This window comes from Phyllobates terribilis, unplaced genomic scaffold (assembly GCF_046119375.1).
Source record: "Phyllobates terribilis strain yellow unplaced genomic scaffold, ASM4611937v1 Scaffold_5__5_contigs__length_657084704, whole genome shotgun sequence".
Classification (NCBI taxonomy): Eukaryota; Metazoa; Chordata; class Amphibia; order Anura; family Dendrobatidae; genus Phyllobates; species Phyllobates terribilis.
In genome coordinates, this window is record NW_027362765.1 from 142,129,735 (window position 1) to 142,149,307 (window position 19,573).

The 19,573-nt window shown below is 42.3% G+C and overlaps 1 protein-coding gene across 3 annotated transcripts in view; it reads right to left on the reverse strand.

Annotated features, from left to right (window-relative positions):
• Positions 1–19,573, reverse strand: part of LOC141272416 (corticotropin-releasing factor receptor 1) — a 411,824-nt gene that overhangs the window by 13,971 nt on the left and 378,280 nt on the right. For all 3 annotated transcript variants that reach the window (XM_073683122.1, XM_073683121.1, XM_073683120.1), the window contains 7 exons: positions 10,815–10,935; positions 6,986–7,139; positions 5,831–5,891; positions 4,808–4,880; positions 3,671–3,756; positions 3,448–3,583; positions 875–916 (listed from right to left, as the gene is read on the reverse strand). In XM_073683122.1, the coding sequence (XP_073539223.1) occupies positions 875–916; positions 3,448–3,583; positions 3,671–3,756; positions 4,808–4,880; positions 5,831–5,891; positions 6,986–7,139; positions 10,815–10,935 (673 nt within the window). The remainder of the gene's footprint in view (positions 1–874; positions 917–3,447; positions 3,584–3,670; positions 3,757–4,807; positions 4,881–5,830; positions 5,892–6,985; positions 7,140–10,814; positions 10,936–19,573) is intronic.

Below are 19,573 nucleotides of genomic sequence, written 5' to 3' on the forward strand. Positions count from 1 at the left end.
GAACAGACCAACCGTGATCCCCACAGAAGTAACTCATCCATCCCGGTATCCGAGTACCCCTACCCCTGTCGACCGACTCACAATATCTGTAAAGCGCTGTGGAATATGATAGCGCTATATAAGTGAGCATAAATAAATAATAATACATAATGGACAGCACTAGTGATACTGATCTTATGAGCAAAATTAGAACAAATTCAGTTTTAATACAAATGTCCCTCTGTGGTACCAATGCACGAAGCATAGATCATCATAGTACCTTATAGTGGGTCTCATTTTGGTTTTGTAAAACAATGGAGGATTGGGGTATTGCAGTCATAATACAAATGCTCCAAATGGCCACTTTATGGCTAACTTTGGTCATACTTCTTGTATAAAATGGTGGTGAATTTATTCTTTCTTATTAAATGAATTATAATAATTTGCCTAAACAGAGGGGAGCTTCTTAAATAAGGTAAAGTTTCCAAAATAGAATAAACTGTTTAAAGAGGTTGTCCACTACTTTTACACTGATGACTTTTAGGATAGGTCATCAATGTCTGATGAGCCCCCTTGCCGATCAGCTGTTATCGGTGACGGCGGTGTCTGCCTCTGGAAATACTCACTTGCCAAACTGCTCCATCTTCTAGTGGCAGAGGTTGGTACTGCACATCTGTCTTCTATTCAAATCAATAGGAGGCAGATGTGCAGTGGCCTGCGGCGGCCAAGCTGGCTCCACAAGTCAGTACTTCCAGACGGCACTGTCGGACCCCGGCTAATCAGACATTGATGACCTATCCTTTGGATAGATCATCAATGATAAAGTAGAGGACAACCTCTTTAAGTTATAAAACTGTACATAGACAGATATGTTGTGATGGGGAGCAATACCAACCTCACTATTTAGGAAGCAGTAGAAAACAGAAACGAAAAATCCCTGTGGAAGAAATGAAGTAAGACATATTAGAAACTCAGCAATCATAGACCAAAAATAACTATACTTTGTCATCATTTTGTTTCTACTTCCAACTCCAATGTGCTATATACTGTAATGTGATGGTAATACTCACTCCATATCTGCATACAACCCTGTTTTTAGCGACTGTTCCAATATCAGGCTTTAAAGGTTATGGACATCTTTGACATGTAAAAAATGTTTTTTTTTGTGTTAGTATTTACCTTTAGTTAATAACATAGCATTTTCAGACCCCCTGATACTCAGTTTGCAGTCTGATCCAGGTTTCAGATCTTTCTCTTGTGGGAGTATCCCTCCCAGGAATATAGGTTGGATGTGAGGCTTTGTGTATCCAGGGTGCTAAAGATTGTTTTATTAGCTCATACAATAGCATGTAAAAGTTTCAGCATCCCTGGTCAAAATTACTGTTATTGTGAACAGTTAAGCACAATAAATGAAATGATCTCTAAAAGGCCTAACGTTAAAGATGACACATTTCCTTTGTATTTTAGGCAAAAAAAAAAAAAAAAAAATATATATATATATATATATTTTCATCTTTTACATTTTAAAAATTACAAAAAGGAAAATGGCCTAATGCAAAAGTTTGTGCACCTTTAGAGATTTGTGTGCTCAGACCTTAATTAACCTGTTAGGGTTGTGGTTTGTTCACTATCATCGTTAGGAAAGGCAGGTGATGCAAATTTCCCAGCTTTATAAAAACCCAGCCTCCTCTAACCTTGTGCCAAAAAACAGCAGCCATGGGTTCTTCTAAGCAGCTGTTTAGCACTCTGAAAATGGTGGAAGCTCACAAAGCAGGAGAAGGCTATAAGAAGATAGCAAAGAGTTTTCAAGTTGCCCTTTCCTCAGTTCGAAATGTCATTAAGAAATGGCAGTTAACAGGAACAGTGGAGGTCAAGATAAGGTCTGGAAGACCAAGCAAAATTTCAGTGAGAGCTACTCATAGGATTGCTAGAGAGCCAAATCTGAACAGCCGCTTGACTGCAAAAGACCTTTAGAAAGATTTAGTAGACTCTGGAGTTGTGGTAAATTGTTCTACTGTTCAGAGACACCTGCACACATATGACCTTCATGGATGAGTCATCTGAAGAAAACCTCTCCTGAGTCCTCACCATTAAATTCAGCATCAAAAGTATACAAAAGAACATCCAAACAAGCCTGATGCATTAAGCCTGATGCATTTTGGAAACAAGTCCTGTGCACCGATGAGGTTAAAATAGAACTCTTTGGCCACAATGATCAAAGGTAAGTGTGGAGAAAGAAGAGCACAGAATTTCAAGAAAAGATTATCTGGCCAACCATTAAGCATGTTGGAGGAACAATCATGCTCTGGGGTTGTGTTGCAGCCAATGGCACGGGGAACATTTCATGGGTAGAAAGAAGAATGGATTCAATGAAATTTCAACAAATCCTTGATGCAAACATAACACCATCTGTAAAAAAGCTGAAGTTGAAAAGACGATGGCTTCTACAAATGGATAATGATCCCAAACACAAGTCAAAATCCACAATAGACTACTGTACCTCAAAAATCTCTATCTGAAGGTTTTCCAATGGCCCCCACAGTCCCCTGATCTGAACATCATAGAAAATCTGTGGCTAGACCTCAAAAGAGCAGTCTAAAATACAACTGAAATGTGTCATCTTTAACTTTAGACCTTTTAGAGATCATTTCATCTTCAACTTGCTTAACTGTTCACAATAACAGTAAATTTGACCAGTGGAGCCCAAACTTTTACATGCTACTGTATATCAACACAGCTTCTTCATGTCCGTTCCTTTATATCTTTAACTTGCTTTCACAGCCCTCTGTGTGACTGTAGACACTTTATCCTGTCTATATACTGTGAAGATCTGTGTATTAACCCCTCCACTTCACTGCTGATATCTCTAACACTGAGAAAAGGGAGTGAAGAAAGAGCTGTCAGGAGCAGGAGCTCTGATGGATTTGTAATATTGTTTGCAGAGCACTTAGCTAGAAAAAGGACTTACAGACATTCTGCAGCAGCAAAATTGTAGTGATTTTTAATAAAGACTATTTAGAAAGTTTCTTAACTTTCCAGTTTGTTTGGAAGGTAGGTCTACAAATGCCCTAAGATTTCAGTTACAAATGTAGGAAGGCATGCTTACTAATGGCAAAAGTCTGTGAGATGTGACTCATACACATTAGATGGCTGTCGGTCAAACAAAGCTTCAGCCGATCACTCAGCCAACTGCCATCTTGGCTGTCTCTCCCTTACACAGGAGTGTGCATTCATCCAAACACCCCTGTGTTCTCTATGAGAAAGCCGCTGACCGACATCTCTGCCGGCAGCTTACCTCCAGGAGAACAAAGTGATTGACAGTCCGAAATAAGACATGCTCGACTGTCATCTCCCCATAACATTAATGTGTCAGTTGAACCCATCAATATTGGCGGGTTCGGCCGACATTAGTCTAATGTCTATAGGGGTCTTAATTAAAATATAGCTAAGCAAACCTTCCCTCCTTACCTGGAATGACTGCAAGAAAGAATTAAAATAGATAAATACAATTCTTGAGACTTCATCCTCTCCTGGAGTCACAAAGAAAAGCATGTAGGTGATTCCCAAAAGTGGCAGGAGAACAAGAGTTGCCTTGACTGCTTTCCTGTGGGACAAGTGGAAACACGTGATATAATTTAGGGGAGACTGGAGTAAAACATAATAAAAAGAAAGAAAAGAAGAATAAAGTTACCTGTACTGGATGGTCTCAGACGTGGTGGAGGCGCGCAGTTTTGTCATCAGTATCCGCACGATGTTAAATAAGAATATAAAGTTTATCTACAAGAAAAGGGCAGTAACCATCATCACACCTCCAATGTCCATACATCGTGTATCTTATGTTATAGTTATGACTTTTTGAGAGGTATCGCCATCTCAGACATTTATAGCACATCCACATCAAGCAAGCAAGAATGATCACCTATTTTTGGAATTCTTATAGGATTGAATAGAGAGGGATGCACATGTTCCTCGCAGCGTGAGATGAGTCCCTCGTTCTTAAGATAGGTGCAGGTCCTAGAGCAGTGGTCTCCAACTTTTCTTAACTAGAGACCCACATTCAGCTTTAATAGATGGTCACAAGCCACATTCAGCGAGACTCTTCCCATTTACACCATAATTACAGCCAAAGCTTTTTCACAGTAAGCACACCGAAACCTTGGCCCCCCCCTCTCTTATAGGCAGTATACTTACATCTAGGGGTTCCTATTTTATCCCCCTTTGGTATTCTTGCATCAAGCACATTCACCACATTATTACACCCACCTAGCTTCCCTCTAACTGGGAGTATCATTTCGTCTCCAGTTTACTATATTTATCGCCCCATCTCCACCAGTATGCACGCAATCAGATCTGCTCTTCTGTGCAGGGTTACTCACAAAATTCACTATCTGGAAACCTGCTCTTCATAGCCATTTGCTAAACCTGATGCTAACACACTAAGCTGGCAGAGAGCCGCGAGCCACAGGTAATAAGCCAGTAGACAGCCGCGAGCCACACGTCATAAGCCCGTGAGCCACATGTGGCCCCTGAGCCCCAGGTTGGGGACCCCTGTCCTAGAGGAAAAGCCCACATCTATCAGACATTCATGGCATATCCTGTGGACTGTAATTGTTTAATAATAGGGCAGACATTACATCAGCCAAGGAGTAGATACTGGTATTCAGCCTGATGATGTAAATTTGGACAGGCAGATTTTCAATGTTCGGAGCTTAGTCATTTCTTTGTACACACCTGAATGCATTATAGCTATTTGCCAGACATGCAAAATGAATAATAGATAGATATTTGTCTATGCCAGCTCAGAAATGACAGTAGTTTGTGTCCTTACCAGAAGCACGAGGATGACAGGGCCCTGATAGATAAAATCTGTGTATACTCCTGCCTTCTTCCCAAACCAACATCTGAAGATAAACGAACACATATAAATATTGAATATTCTGTAATAATTCTTAAGCCCTGATTCATCAAGGTTTTTGTGTCAAGATTTTGATGCTTCTTGAAATGTAACCCAAAGTTGTGCAAAAATCTTGTGACTTTTGGCATTTTTAAACCAGTCCAGGCCAATTGTGCCAAAGAGGGTGGAGCTGGAGTCAGACGGGCATGATAAATTCATCATAATTTATACCACAAAAGTGGGCTAAATTACGCCGATATGTATGTCAGCCCCTGGGAGTTCCAAAGACCAACTTAGCGTTGCACTTGGCTATCTCCAATGGTCATTATCAACCACCGCATTATTGGATGATCAACTACCACTCCATTAACATGGGGATCTTAGGAATCGTTGGGGGTGCCAGTGGTTAGACCTCTAGTGACTGGGAAATTAGTCCCTATATGTAACTTCCAAACTTGAAATTCCTGCTTAAAAATTAAACTCTCTGATTTTATGACTAATCCTCTCTCTTTTTTTGATATCTACTCAGTGGCCCGGATTCATAATTTGGATTTTTTTAAGTGACTTCTTTTTTGTTTCGTAGTATTCATCACTTTTTTTTGCCCCAAATACTTAAAAATGGTGCACATGGGCTAATAAATCTTATGCAAAATCAAAGATGCTCCTTTTTTTACATCTCTGAACTTTTTTAGAGCAAAAAAGTTGCATAATCCTTTATAATGCAACACGGTAGTCTTCAACTGCACAGAAACAAAATTAGGCAGATTTTGTACTCCAGTATGGAGTACAATTGTGCAAAAATTTTGTTGCATTTCAAAAAAGTCACAAATGATAAATTGGCTAAAATATCTTGATAAGGAAAATCGAACCCACATTGTCTAAAAAGAGCACACAAAACCAATTAAACTTTAAAAAAAGGTGCAAAGATTATGATCAATAAATACAAAAATTCCTTACTTCTCATTGTCATAGTAAAGCTTGCCAATGGCCCATGCCACAATGATGGGGAATGGTATACCTGCAATGACAAAAAGAATTAAACATCTGGCCATATTATTTGACACTATTTTCAATCCCCCATCTTTCTTTCCATTTCATACACATACACATATATATATATATATATATAATATATACACACACATATATGCCTTTGCTAGCAACTATCCGCCTGTAAAACAATAAAATGGCCTCGACAACCCCTTTAAGGGTTGGTCCTCTTTGGACAATCTTTTTATTAGGTGGGTATACTAACATTAAGATAATCTTTGGGTATTACTCTGCAAATCTCTGGGAATCTTAATGCTCCGCTGTAATCTGCTTGAGAATCAGGCAAGAATTTTCATGCAAACCCTTTCAAGAAACATTACACAGGTCCAATTGAAATCAATAAGTTGTCCATGTAATGAACAAATGCGCCGAGTCCTTTAAGGACAGAGGGAAGCTCTTTACAGACATTCTCCACTTTGATTATGGGTTTTCTTATCCAGATAACATTCTGATTTGTAATGTCACATAAGATCCTTTACTTTGGGGTTCTTTACAGACTATAGACCATCCAGAGATGATCAGTATAAGGAACATCTTCATAAGTGACACATGATGGGCAGGACATCTTCCTTATTCTAAATTGCATTCTTAAGAAAATTTGGTTAACTTAAAGGGATTGTCCACTACCTGACAATTCTGGTTTAATTAATTAAGGTGTCCAATTAAAACAAAAAAAAAGTTTATAGTCCCCTCGACAGCGGCACCTATCCAGCGATATTGGTACCACTATTCCCAAAGAGAATGTGCTGGCCGCAGCCAATGAGCAACCACTTGTCAGTTGGAACCTTTACTATTTTGTCAAAGCGAATGTCAATTCTGACAGAATATTAAGGAGCTTTAGCCAATGAGCGGCCACTCATTGGATGTCTCCGGTAGGTAACACAACAAGTCAAGTAACTTCCCGGGAAAAGTGGCGCTGGCATCACTGGAACAGTCCTGCTGCAAGAGGGGAATATGCACTTTTTGTTTTAATTGGCATCCTTAATCGAATAAGCTGGGGTCATCTACTGGTGGGCAATCACTGTAAGTCCCCCCAATTTCCCACATTTCACCATGACTCACACCAGCCAATGCAGATGAACATCCACTTTCGCAGTTTGTCAGTGGAATAGGTCAGGACAATGGCCGTGTGCAGATAACAACCCTCTCCAAACATCCAGAAGAAATTAGTGACGTAAAAATAATTGTGAGCGATAGTAACCAGACGACACCATACCTAGGTAAAAAGAGTAGACAGTAGCATCAGCATTAGTAATAATGTTACCTTCTACAAACTAACAGCTGTTATTATGGTATAATAAAATATTCATTTAATGTCACATATGACAGTCTTATGTCCCTCTCAATCTTGTGTCTAGAAATATTGAATACATTTCAATTAGGTTGAATTTCTCACATTAGAGGGTTTTCTGGTAATGGACTTTCATGGTATACTTTGAATACAGGTTGGTCCAAAAGTAGGTGGACAGAAAGTGTAATAAGGTTATGAAGGGGGAGATTTATCAAACATGGTGTAAAGTGAAACTTGCTCAGTTGCCATTAGCAACCAATCAGATTCCACTTTTCATTCCTCACAGACTCTATGGAAAATGAAAGGTGCAATTTGATTGGTTGCTAAGGGCAACTGAGCCAGTTTCACAGATCTAGTTTTCACAGATGGATCTCCCCCAAATCTGTTTTTTTTTCAGATAATTCAGATAACACATAATGGCAAAAAAATTAAATACAGATCAAAGAAAATGGATTTTAATAGAGTATTGGAAATCTCAAAATGCTGAAACCGTTAGAGCAAATTGGGTTGAAACATTTGGTACTCAAGCCCCAAAGAGACAAACCATTTACCGCATTTGTGACAAATTCAATGCCACTGGCTCAATCCTTAATGCTCCAAAAATTGGTCGACCCAAAACAGTCTGTACAGAAGATAATAAACAACTTGTTGCTGAAACATTTGTTCAGAGTCCAAAAGAGTCCACTAGAAGAGCCTCTTAGGAACTGGGAATTTCACGAGCTTCTATCATGAGAATCCTGAAATCTATTGGGTGGAAAGCTTATCGTCCACGTCTAATTCATGGTTTATTGGAGGATGATCCAGACAGGCGGCTGCAATTTAGTGTTTGATAAATCTCCCCCTTCATAACCTTATTACACTTTCTGTCCACCTACTTTTGGACCACCCTGTATACTAGAAAACGTTTGTAGAAGTTGGGCCACTGGTACCCGAATCCCATTCCTTACAGTGACAAGAGAGGCCGGCTTCTTTTCCCAGTGTAGAAGTGACTGTGCATCCACCTTCCACCAAAATCTGTAGGAGTGGAAAAAATTGAGTACACCATAGATTTAAATTGAGTGTAAAGGCATTTGAACATGCAAATAGCCTCTTTAGAAGGAAGAGGACTTGATCTTTGGTGCCACCTATAGGATGTAGCAATCCTAAAAGTTATCAATATTGACCCTTAGGCGATTCTTGCAGCATGACAGGATAAGAAGCCAAACCAGAAACTTCACTTGCAGACATGTTTCGAGGTGTTGCAGCTCCTCAGTGCAAAGCATGAGATCTGATTTGGCGAAGTGAAAAACTTCTTATTGGGTGTTTAAGGGGGAACGTTTCTGCTTGTGGAGAGTACCAAGCCCGTGTAAGGAGACTTATAGGCCATGCAATGCTCCTCAGAGAATTTAAATATGGAAATAACCTCTTCAGAAGGAAGAGGACTTGAACTCTGCATTTGAACAGTCACATTCTCCAATGGTGCCGACAATTGGAGGCCCATGTCATAAGAAGCAGTGTCCTGTGTGCTTGGGACGAGTAGCAGTCCCAGCAGTCGGACCCCCAACAGTCACATTTTCAAAATACATTCCGTGTGTATATCATAAAATATACTTTAGAAAGTCAGAGTAAGTGGATTTCAAATGTGCTGCTGATTTAAGAATGAACCAACCAAGAACATGTGGTTGTTCTGAGGATGGAGTTGGATTTGACTCTGAAATGCATTGACAAATAAACCACCTTCAATTAATTTGTTTATGATTCGTCCTTGAATCAGCAGCGCACTTGAAGTCCACTTACTCTGATTTTCTATTATATACAACTCTGTGGATGTTGCAGCGGCTGACAACTATGCTATGTTAGTAGATGTGTCACACACAACCCTTACAGGTGAGCAGCTTTCTATATCTCTATCCATAAGGCTGAGTTCACACGATGCGTTTTTAATGCGTTTCCGCAGCGTTTTTGCAGCTGCGTAAACGCCGCGGAAACGCATTAAAAACGCATGGTAGAAGGGCAGCAATGTTCCCCAATTGAAATCCGCATGTGCTGCGCTCAAAAATCCGCAGCATGTCAATTAATTTTGCGTAAACGTGGCGGTTTCACCGCCATTGACTTGCATTAGAACGCGCCAATTCCACAAGACTGCATTTGTACTTGCGTTATTGGCGCGTTCTAATATGCGGATGGTACCCAAGTGTGGAGAAGCTGAGACTCTCCTCCACACCCAGGTACCATAAAAAAGCTGTAAAAAAAGAATAAAATAAAAAATAAATGTATACTTACCTTCTGTCGGCCCGCGCACCACTCCTGCTTGGTTCCCGGCACTTTGCAGTGAGTTGAAGGACCTGCGCTGACGTCAGAGTCATGTGACGGGTCACGTCACGCTGACGTCGGCAGGTCTTTCAATTCAATGTTGCCGACAAGGGAGAACGGAGTGTAAAGCAGGACACCGGGGGCCATCAGAGGGTAAAGTATACATTTATTTTTTATTTTTACCATTCTCTCGGGTCACACTATATAAATCCATGCTGTTTGCATGGATTTATATAGTGTGACCTAGTTGTCACAAGCATTTTCCAAGTGATGCTAAAATCGCCTGGAAAGCGCTTGTCAATCCGCATGTTTTCCGCAGGAAAAAGGCATGTACAATCCACATACGTTTTTTCTGCCAGGGAGATGCAGAAATGATGCAGAAATTTTCTGCTTCATTTCTGCATCGTGTGCACATACCCTAATACCTAGATAAGACCCTATTGTGCTTTTTATCCTTTATAATAAAATATACTTTGCTGGAAACCTCCCCAAGGTGGCAACCTTTTCCCAAAAAACAATAGTTGTTTATTAGATTAGATGCTGAGACTTCCACGGGTGGCTCAAAAGACTACCTCTTGAAGCTCATCAAGAGAATGCCAAGAGTGTGCAAAGCAGTCATCAAAGGAAAAGGTGGCTACTTTGAAGAACCTAGAATATAAGACATATTTTCAGTTGTTTCACACTTTTTTGTTAAGTATATAATTCCACATGTGTTAATTCATAGTTTTGATGCCTTCAGTGTGAATGTACAATTTTCATAGTCATGAAAATACAGAAAAATCTTTAAATGAGAAGGTGTGTCCAAACTTTTGGTCTGTACTGTATATATATATATTTATATATATAACTCTAATTCTCTATGTTACAGCCTTTCCCTCTATTGCCCAGCATGTTTTTCTTTCTGCCAACCCTTAGCCTCTGCATTATGTGCTAGTGCCACCTGCAGCAGCATGATAGACAGTAACAGTGCCACTCTGCAGCAGCTGGCACTCTGCGCCTCTGCGGGTTGTACATACAGGAATGCTGGGTAACAGTTCCTGCTCCTGCCACCTTTACACATTATTGATATACAGGAAATTGCTGACTCTGCTATATTACAATGGCAGAATGCACTGGTGTGAATAAAAAAAAGAGCTGGACAAGCAGAAGTTTGGCCATCAGCGGCCATTAAATTAAGGAGAAAATGCAGCCTGACAGTAACAGTAAAAGATGGGTGAGGCATAGACATCAGACATGCATCTCATTTACTGCAATGCAGTAAAACATTTAGAGGGCAGAGAAGCTTCTCCTGAGGTCAAGGTTACATACCACATTACTGTCATGAGCTTCATGGCTTAGTGTCAGCTGCATCACAAACCAGGTGATGTTGCGAAGGATAAATGCAGTTATAAGGTTCCAGTGTATGATGTTGCGCAGGCAACGAATACTCCTAAAATAAAAAGGGATAAACCGTTATTATGGTCTATAAAGAAGTGAACTGATCATATCTCATGGGGCTGGTCAGAAGGCATGGGGTCTCCATTGTCCCTGGACTTCTTCATCACCATTGCTCCTATTATAATCTGCTGCAGAATCTTCTGCTCTTGCTGAAACTCACTGTCCCTTGTACCTCCTTGTTTTCGTGAACGGTCTACTTTGATTAGTGGACACACAAGGCTGAAATCATGTAGGCGGCAGAGAGTAACTTAACCTGTGTGATGTTGGCAGGTACAGGGATTAGGATTTTAAAGAAAGGAAGAGTCTTTTCTCATCCCAGGCTTAGAGGTGACAGTGACACACACGCGCACTGTTATCTTGTGGTTTTCGGAAAAATGTCACCTTGAGATTACTCTGCCATCTGATGGACATTAAAGGGTTTATCCAGGACTTTTTTTTTTAACTATAGGCTTAAAAACTAACAGGAAGGTTGCTAACTACCCTCCTGTTCTATCTGGCGCTGGCACAGAGAAGCGATTCAGCTGCTCAACGTCAACAGAACAGCTCTTCCTCTTCTGGGCTGCTCAGTCGTCAGGACGTGACTGCTAACGTCATCTTGATTGACAACCAGCTCCCCGCAGTTATACAGTGGGGAGCTGGCTATCAATCAACATGACATTGGCAGTCACGCCCCGTCAACAGCAGAGTGGAAAAGAAGCTGCTGCTCTGTCGATCTGACGTGAACAAAATACGCTGAATTGCTGGCAAGAACGGTCTGTGTCCACTTTGTGTCTGCAGAGATCAGCGCTGGGCACAACAGGCAGGTAGGTAGCAACTACCTGCCTTTTAGTTTTTAGGCCCATAGTAAAAAAAATACTCTTGGATAAACCCTTTAAGGAAAAACAAACTTGGCCACCAATTACATCCCATTGTTTACCAATTTGAGGAGATGAAACTGTTAAAATGAATAGTCCAAAATACATATCTGTCACATTACCGAAAAGTCATGCTTCATTTTTGAGTAAATTTAAAGAGTTGCCCGTGAAAAACAAATTTTCGCCTATCCACTGGATAGATAACTAGCTGATTGGTGGATGGGACACTGCTGGCCCCTCAGCAATCAGCAGAACGGGGAATTTTTTAACCTCCCTGATGGGAAACTTTAATCATCGTTACAAAACAAATCGGTACATCAGATGCCCAACCGGCACTCCTTTAATTCATTATGGGGCAGCTGGAAAAAACCGAGAGCATTAATGGAGCAGCAGTAGAACAGTGATAAAAATTCCTTATCAGTGAGGGTCCCAGCAGCTGAACCCCAATGTTCAGTAAGTTATCACCTATCCTTATTATGTCTATTGCAAGCTGCCCCGGCAAAGGACATAGGGTCCTTATACAACCAAGCATCAGAATGCTGTGTGCAGCAGATGCAGTGTGTGTATAAAAAAGAGGATCGCTAGTCCTAGGCAAGCAAGCAATTTTTTTTTAAATTCAATTATCAGTAAATCACAAGTGCTTCAAATGCCCTAAAAATAAATATATGACAATCTGAGGTCTCCTAGGTCTGTAAATAACTCATTTCAATCTCTTTAAAGGGGTTGTCCAGTCAAAAGTGATGTCTGCAGTCACTCTGCATGACTGCAGACTTATGAATCCCCCAGCACACGCACTGTATATGTACGTTATACATACCCCCGGCCAGTGGGTGCGGCCTCGCTCTCCATACACTTGTATTGAGCAAGGCTGAGCCTTGTAATCGGACGCGCCCACTGCCCATCCACTTCACTAGACGGGGCGTGACCTCGCTCCATACAAGTGTATGGAGTGAGGCGGCACTGAATGGCCGGGGATATGTATAACATATACATAGTCTCCAGTCCCGGGTCTCCCCACAGTGCACAGTGCCTTTTGACTGCACAACCCCTTTAATGAAAGCACAGCCTTAGTAATGTCAAAGTGATCTCAATGTAAAAGGCTATGGTTAAATGCATGGTAATCGTTCTTCACTGCTGTGTTGTCACACACACTACCTATAAAGTTTATTCACTGTTTTACAGTTTTCTCTCCCTATATATTTTGTTAAGCTGTGAGCTGTTACATCTTCTCACCATCTAGATTCCCCACAAACTGGCTGCTGCATTTCCTGCCCTAGCTTTTATACAGGCTATGATAATCCCTCCTGATTATGTATCCCTCCCAGTAACCTTAAACTTGAGGTTTATGTGTCTCTTGTGCTCCTGTCTTCACCAACTCTCATCAGCATCAGCATTATTACAGTATTGATTTCCCCTACTACAGCCCATGAGGAACCTCCTGTCTTGTGCAGTGGAGAATTACTGATATTAAGGAGTGTGCAATTTCTGTCTCCCTTTCTGTGGAAACTCAAGTGTACTTTCTTTAACCCTTTAATGACCCCATGAACATTTTTTTCACAGGTCGTGTAATGGGTGTACAGAGTAGGCTAAGGAGTTGAGCTCACTCTTTACATGTGTAGACTCTGGTTGTGTGTATGTAGCTAGCATACTGACGCGCCCCCGGGGCAATGGGGTACTCGGCAGCCGGGTCTATGGATGCTGGTGAGGGATAGGTCACAGTGGCTGGCCGGTCCGTGGCCCAGGGCGGTCAACCAAAAAGGGGGATTGTAACTTGGATAGGAAAAATAAAATAAATAGTTTGTGACGCCACCTGTGGTACCTGGTAAGGTTTACCAGCGCTGCTTCAGACCTCCGGGGGGGTGATGGGATAGCAGCTGAGGTGTTTCTGCTCCCCACAGGTGGAGCGGGCCCCCGGCGCAGGGATGGTGTGAAGGGATGCAGGAGAGAGGGGACCCAGCCGGGTCAGAAGAAGAGCAGACACACACACCGGGGCTAGTTTCAGTACCTTTACTGCAGATGGAAGTCAGGTACGGTCCGGGGTACTTGTAGGTGGTGTGCACTTCAGGTCTTGCTCCCCAGTGAGCGGGTGTAAGGCCTCCTTCCTGTATCTTTCTGTCTCTCTCCCTGGAGCTTCTGACCTGCCTGGAACAGGGTCTAGCTCCCTTGATGTTTCTCTCACCCGGCTTGCTTGGCGGCGAGGGCTTTCCCACTGGTTACCATGATCCCTGGACGCTGGGGCCTTCGTGGTACCTAGTCCTCTGAATGTGCGGTATTCACAGGTGGACTGAGGGATATGAAATCCTCCTCAGTATGCCGGATTCCCTACTGGGCATAGAGATCCCAATAAGCATGGGCCCGGTGCCCGGCTTGTGTCTGGGACGAACCTTCTATGGTCCCTCTGTCCCAGATAGCTCTTCTCCTCTCCTCTGCCTTCTGGCCCACTCTAGGCCCTCAATGGCCAGACTAGCCCGCAGCCTGGGGCCTAGCCTGGCTTTCAGCCACACAGACTTCAGCTTGTCTGGTGCTGCAGCATCGTGTCACACTCACTGCTTCCCACTGACTGACTTCCTGAACTCCACGCCCCAGTATATATAGACCTGACAGGGCTCCATCTAGTGGACTTGGGTGGAGGTGTCTGCATGAATTGAGGCCACTGGGGAGAATCCATCTGTCCAGCACCCAGGAGTTCTGTGACAGCCTGCAGCAGCAGGGCGTCACAATACATTGCTGCTGTTTAATCGTCTTAATGTCAATCACTGACAGAGGCATTCTAATGGCCTGCTTGCCTGTGACTTTGTGCGTCAAATCCGATCAATTCCCCTGAGGATGTGATGGGTTACAATGGCAGTTAGGGACATGCTTAAGGCCTCAATGACTGCCATCCAAATCCTCCTGTTCGCATCAGAGGAGAACGTCAGTCATACTATGTACTGCAGCATATAGTATGAATATTCACATGATCGCAGATTGAAATCCCCTAATGAGACTAAAAAAATAAAGTAAACTGTGAATTAAAAAAAATGAAATGAAAAAAATGATATATATATATATATATATATATGTATATACACACAGATTTTTTTCCTCAGAATTGAGTGATTCCATAATTTTTTCCCTCTGCTTGGTCTGAAAAATATTACCCTTACTGAGTACCATATTTTTAATCTTGATTACTTTTAGTGTTTCTTAAAGCCCTAAAGTTGCCATTTGAAATGACTTTAGTTTTGTGCCATGTCTGTGATCTGCTTTTTTACAACAACATTAAACAACTGAATGAACATCCTCCGAGCCCGGTGATTCCATAATTTTTGCCAGGGGTTGTATATACATACGTGTCAAAATTGTTGGTACCCCTCGTTTAATGAAAGAAAAACCCACAATGGTCACAGAAATAACTTGAATCTGACAAAGGTAAAAATAAATTAAAAATCTTTTAAAATGAACAAATGAAAGTCAGACATTGCTTTTCAACCCTGCTTCCACAGAATTGTTTAAAAAATTAAACTCATGAAATAGGCCTGGACAGAAATGATGGAACTCTCAACTTAATATTTTGTTGAACAACCCTTTGAGGCAATCACTGCAATCAAACGATTCATGTAACTGTCAATGAGACTTCTGCACCTCTCGACAGGTATTTTGGTCCACTCCTCATGAGCAAACTGCTCCAGTTGTCTCGTGTTTAAAGGTTGCCTTTTCCAGAAGGCATGTTTCAGCTCTTTCCAAAGATGCTCAATAGGATTTAGGTCAGGGCTCATAGAAGGCCACTTCAGAATAGTCCAATGTTTTCCTCTTAGCCATTCTTGGGTGTTTTTAGCTGTGTGTTTTGGGTCATTATCTTGTTGCAAGACGCATGACCTGCGACTGAGATCAGGCTTTCTGACACTGGGCAGCTCATTTCTTTCTAGAATCCCTTGATAGTCTTGAGATTTCATTGTACCCTGAACAGATTAAAGACACCCTGTGCCAGATGCAGCAAAGCAGCCCCAGAAAATAACAGAGCCTCCTCCATGTTTTACAGTAGAGGCAGTGTTCTTTTCTTGATATGCTTCATTTTTCTGTCTGTGAACATAGAGCTGATGTGCCTTGCCAAAAACTTCCATTTTTGTCTCATCTGTCCGTAGGATATTCTCCCAGAAGCTTTGTGGCTTGTCAACATGTAGTTTGGCAAATTCCAGTCTGGCTTTTTTATGATTTGTTTTCAACAATGGTCTTCTCCTTGGTCGTCTCCCATGAAGTCCACTTTGGATCAAACAATGATGGATGGTGCGATCTGACACTGATGTTCCTTGAGCTTGAAGTTCACCTTTACTTTCTTTAGAAGTTATCCTGGGCTCTTTTGTTACCATTCGTATTATCCGTCTCTTTGATTTGTCATCAATTTTCCTTGTGCGGCCACGTCCAGGGAGGTTGGCTACAGTCCTATGGATCTTAAATTTCTGAATAATATGTGCAACTGTAGTCACAGGAAAATCAAGCTGCTTGGAGATGGTCTTATAACCTTTACCTTTAACATGCTTGTCTATAATTTTCTTTCTAATCTCGTTTCTTTGCTTCCTCTGGTCCATGTTGAGTGTGGTACACACCATGTCACCAAATAGCACAGTGAGTATCTGTAGCCCTATATACAGGTCCACTGACTGATTACAAGATTGTAGACATCTGTGATGCTAATTAGTGGACACAACTTGATTTAACATGTCCATTTTGTCACATTATTTTCAGGGGTAACATCATTTCTGTCCAGGTCTATTTCATGAGTTTAAATTTTTTAAAAATTCTGTGGAAGCAGGGTTGAAAAGCAATGTCTTACTTTCATTTGTTCATTTTCATAGATTTTTAATTTATTATTACTTTTGTCAGATTCAAGTTATTTCTGTGACCATTGCGGGTTTTTCTTTCATTAAACGAGGGGTACCAACAATTTTGACCACGTGTGTATATATATATAGATAGATAGATATATTTGTTTAAATCACTACTAGAGATGAGCGGTGTTCGACTAGAACTGTTCGCCAATCTCAAATTCGAGCTGTTTTGGGCGGTGTTCGAGTTGTTCGACGAACCCGAACGATTTGCAAAAAATTCGGCTGTTCGAGGTTATGTTCGATAACTGTTCGTGCACCAAAAGCGTGTCCTGCATGTCTGGCGCTATTTAGAGCACCAATCATGCAGGGATTGTCTGCCACTCACTGTAATGCCACAGCCATGGTGGTTGTGGCATTACAGTGATTGCCCAAATCGATGGGAACAGTGCCAACAGTGAAACATGAAAAGCCGGCAATTCAGCAGCGGCATACACCTGTACCCGACAATTTAGAACCGAAAGAATAGAGCTTCACACATAGATTAGATAGATATAAACATGTCAGCCACATATATACGAAGTACAGTGAAAGTGCTGCTTACTGTACTTGTCATTTAGCGTAAAGGATTTATCAAAAAAAATAATAGTGTTTTCATGCACCGTCTCTTTAAAAAAGCCGGCCGGCAATTCAGCAGCGGTACCCGACAATTTATAACAGACAGAATAGAGCTTCACACATAGATTAGATAGATAGAAACATGTCAGCCACATATATACGAAGTACAGTGACAGTGTTGCTTACTGTACTTGTCATTTAGCGTAAAGGATTTATCAAAAAAAATAATAGTGTTTTCATGCACCGTCTCTTTAAAAAAGCCGGCCGGCAATTCAGCAGCGGTACCCGACAATTTATAACAGACAGAATAGAGCTTCACACATAGATTAGATAGATAGAAACATGTCAGTCACATATATATGAAGTACAGTGATAGTGTTGGTTACTGTACTTGTCATTTAGTATTAAAATAAAGGATTTATTATTAAAAAAATTGGCGTGGGGTTCCCCTTAATTTTAGGCTCTAGCGGAGGTTAAGCAGACGGCTGGGGCAGATGTTTGAAGCCTGGGAAGGGGGTAATACCCACGGAGCTTCCCAGGCTACTAATATCAGCCCCCAGCTGAATACATAGCCTTTACTAGCTATTAAAATGGGGGACACCCCAAAAAAAATGACGTGGGGTCCCCCCTAATTTAATAGCTAGCAAAGGCTAGGCAGACAGCTGGGGGCTGATATTAATAGCCCAGGAAGGGAGCCATGAATATTGGCCCCCTCCCAGGCTAGAAACACCAGCCGTCAGCCGCCCCAGAAATGGCGCATTCATAGGATGCGCCAATTCTGGCACTTAGCCTCGCTCTTCCACGCTGCCCTGGTGCGGTGGCAGGGGGTAATAGGGTTGGGGTTGATGTCAGCTTATAATGCCAGCTGACATCAAGCCCAGGTTAGTAATGGAGAGGCGTCTATAAGACACCCCCATTACTAACCCCATAGTCAAAGTTAAAAAAAACACAAACACCCAGAATAAAGTCCTTTAATTGAAATAAAGACACAATCCTTTATTGTTCTAAATTAAACCATACTTACCGTCACGCCCATTCCAGCTGAAGCCAACGATCTCCTGCAATAAAAGAAAAATAATAAAGCAACCTCATCCTTACCTTTCCATGGTTCCCACGACAGCTTCAGCTCTGCTACATCGAGATGACAGGCTGGACCGCAGCAGAACGCTGCCATCCAGCCTGTCATCCCGCAGACACTGAGAAGCGCAGGCTTGCTTGCGCTGCTCAGCGTCTCTCTGTGACGACATCCAGATGAGCCGAGTTCATGTCCAATGAACTCGGCTCACCACATGCACGTCACTGACAGCGTGGGAAAATTCTCACGCTGAAGCGGTGAGTGCAGGAGAATTCTCCCACGCTGTCAGTGACGTGCATAAGGTGAGCTCAAGTCCAATGAACTCAGCTCACCTCCTGCACGTCACTGACAGCGTGGGAGAATTCTCCTGCACTCAGCGCTTCAGCGTGAGAATTCTCCCACGCTGAAGCGCTGAGTGCAGGAGAATTTTCCCACGCTGTCAGTGACGTGCATAAGGTGAGCTCATGTCCAATGAACTCAGCTCACCTCCTGCACGTCACTGACAGCGTGGGAGAATTCTCCTGCACTCAGCGCTTCAGTGTGAGAATTCTCCCACGCTGAAGCGCTGAGTGCAGGAGAATTTTCCCATGCTGTCAGTGACGTGCATGAGGTGAGCCGAGTTCATTGGACATTAACTCGGCTCATCTGGATGCCCTCACAGAGAGACACTGTGGAGCGCAAGCAAGCCTGTGCTTCTCAGTGTCTGCGGGATGAGAGGCTGGATGGCAGCGTTCTGCTGCGGTCCAGCCTGTCATCTCGATGTAGCAGAGCTGAAGCTGTCATGGGAACCATGGAAAGGTAAGGATGATGTTGCTTTATTATTTTTCTTTTATTTCAGGAGATCGTTGGCTTCAGCTGGAATGGGCGTCATGGTAAGTATGGTTTAATTTAGAACAATAAAGAATTGTGTGTTTATTTCAATTAAAGGACTTTTTTCTGGGTGTTGTGTTTTTTTTAAATACTTTACTAGAAATTCATGGTGGTCATGTCTAATATTGGCGTGACCCCATGAATTTCGGGCTTAGGGCCAGCTGATAATGCCAAGCTGGCCCTAACCCCTTTATTACCCAGTGAGCCACCGCATCAGGGCCCTGGATGAGTTGGGTACAGCGCCAGAAGATGGCGCTTCTATGAACGCGCCATTTTCCGGGGTGGCTGCGGACTGCAATTTGCAGCGGGGGTGGCCCAGAAAGCTTGGGCCTCCCTCCGCTGCAGATTCCAGCCCCCAGCTGCCTAGTTGTACCTGGCTGGACACAAAAACAGGGCGAAGCCCCACGT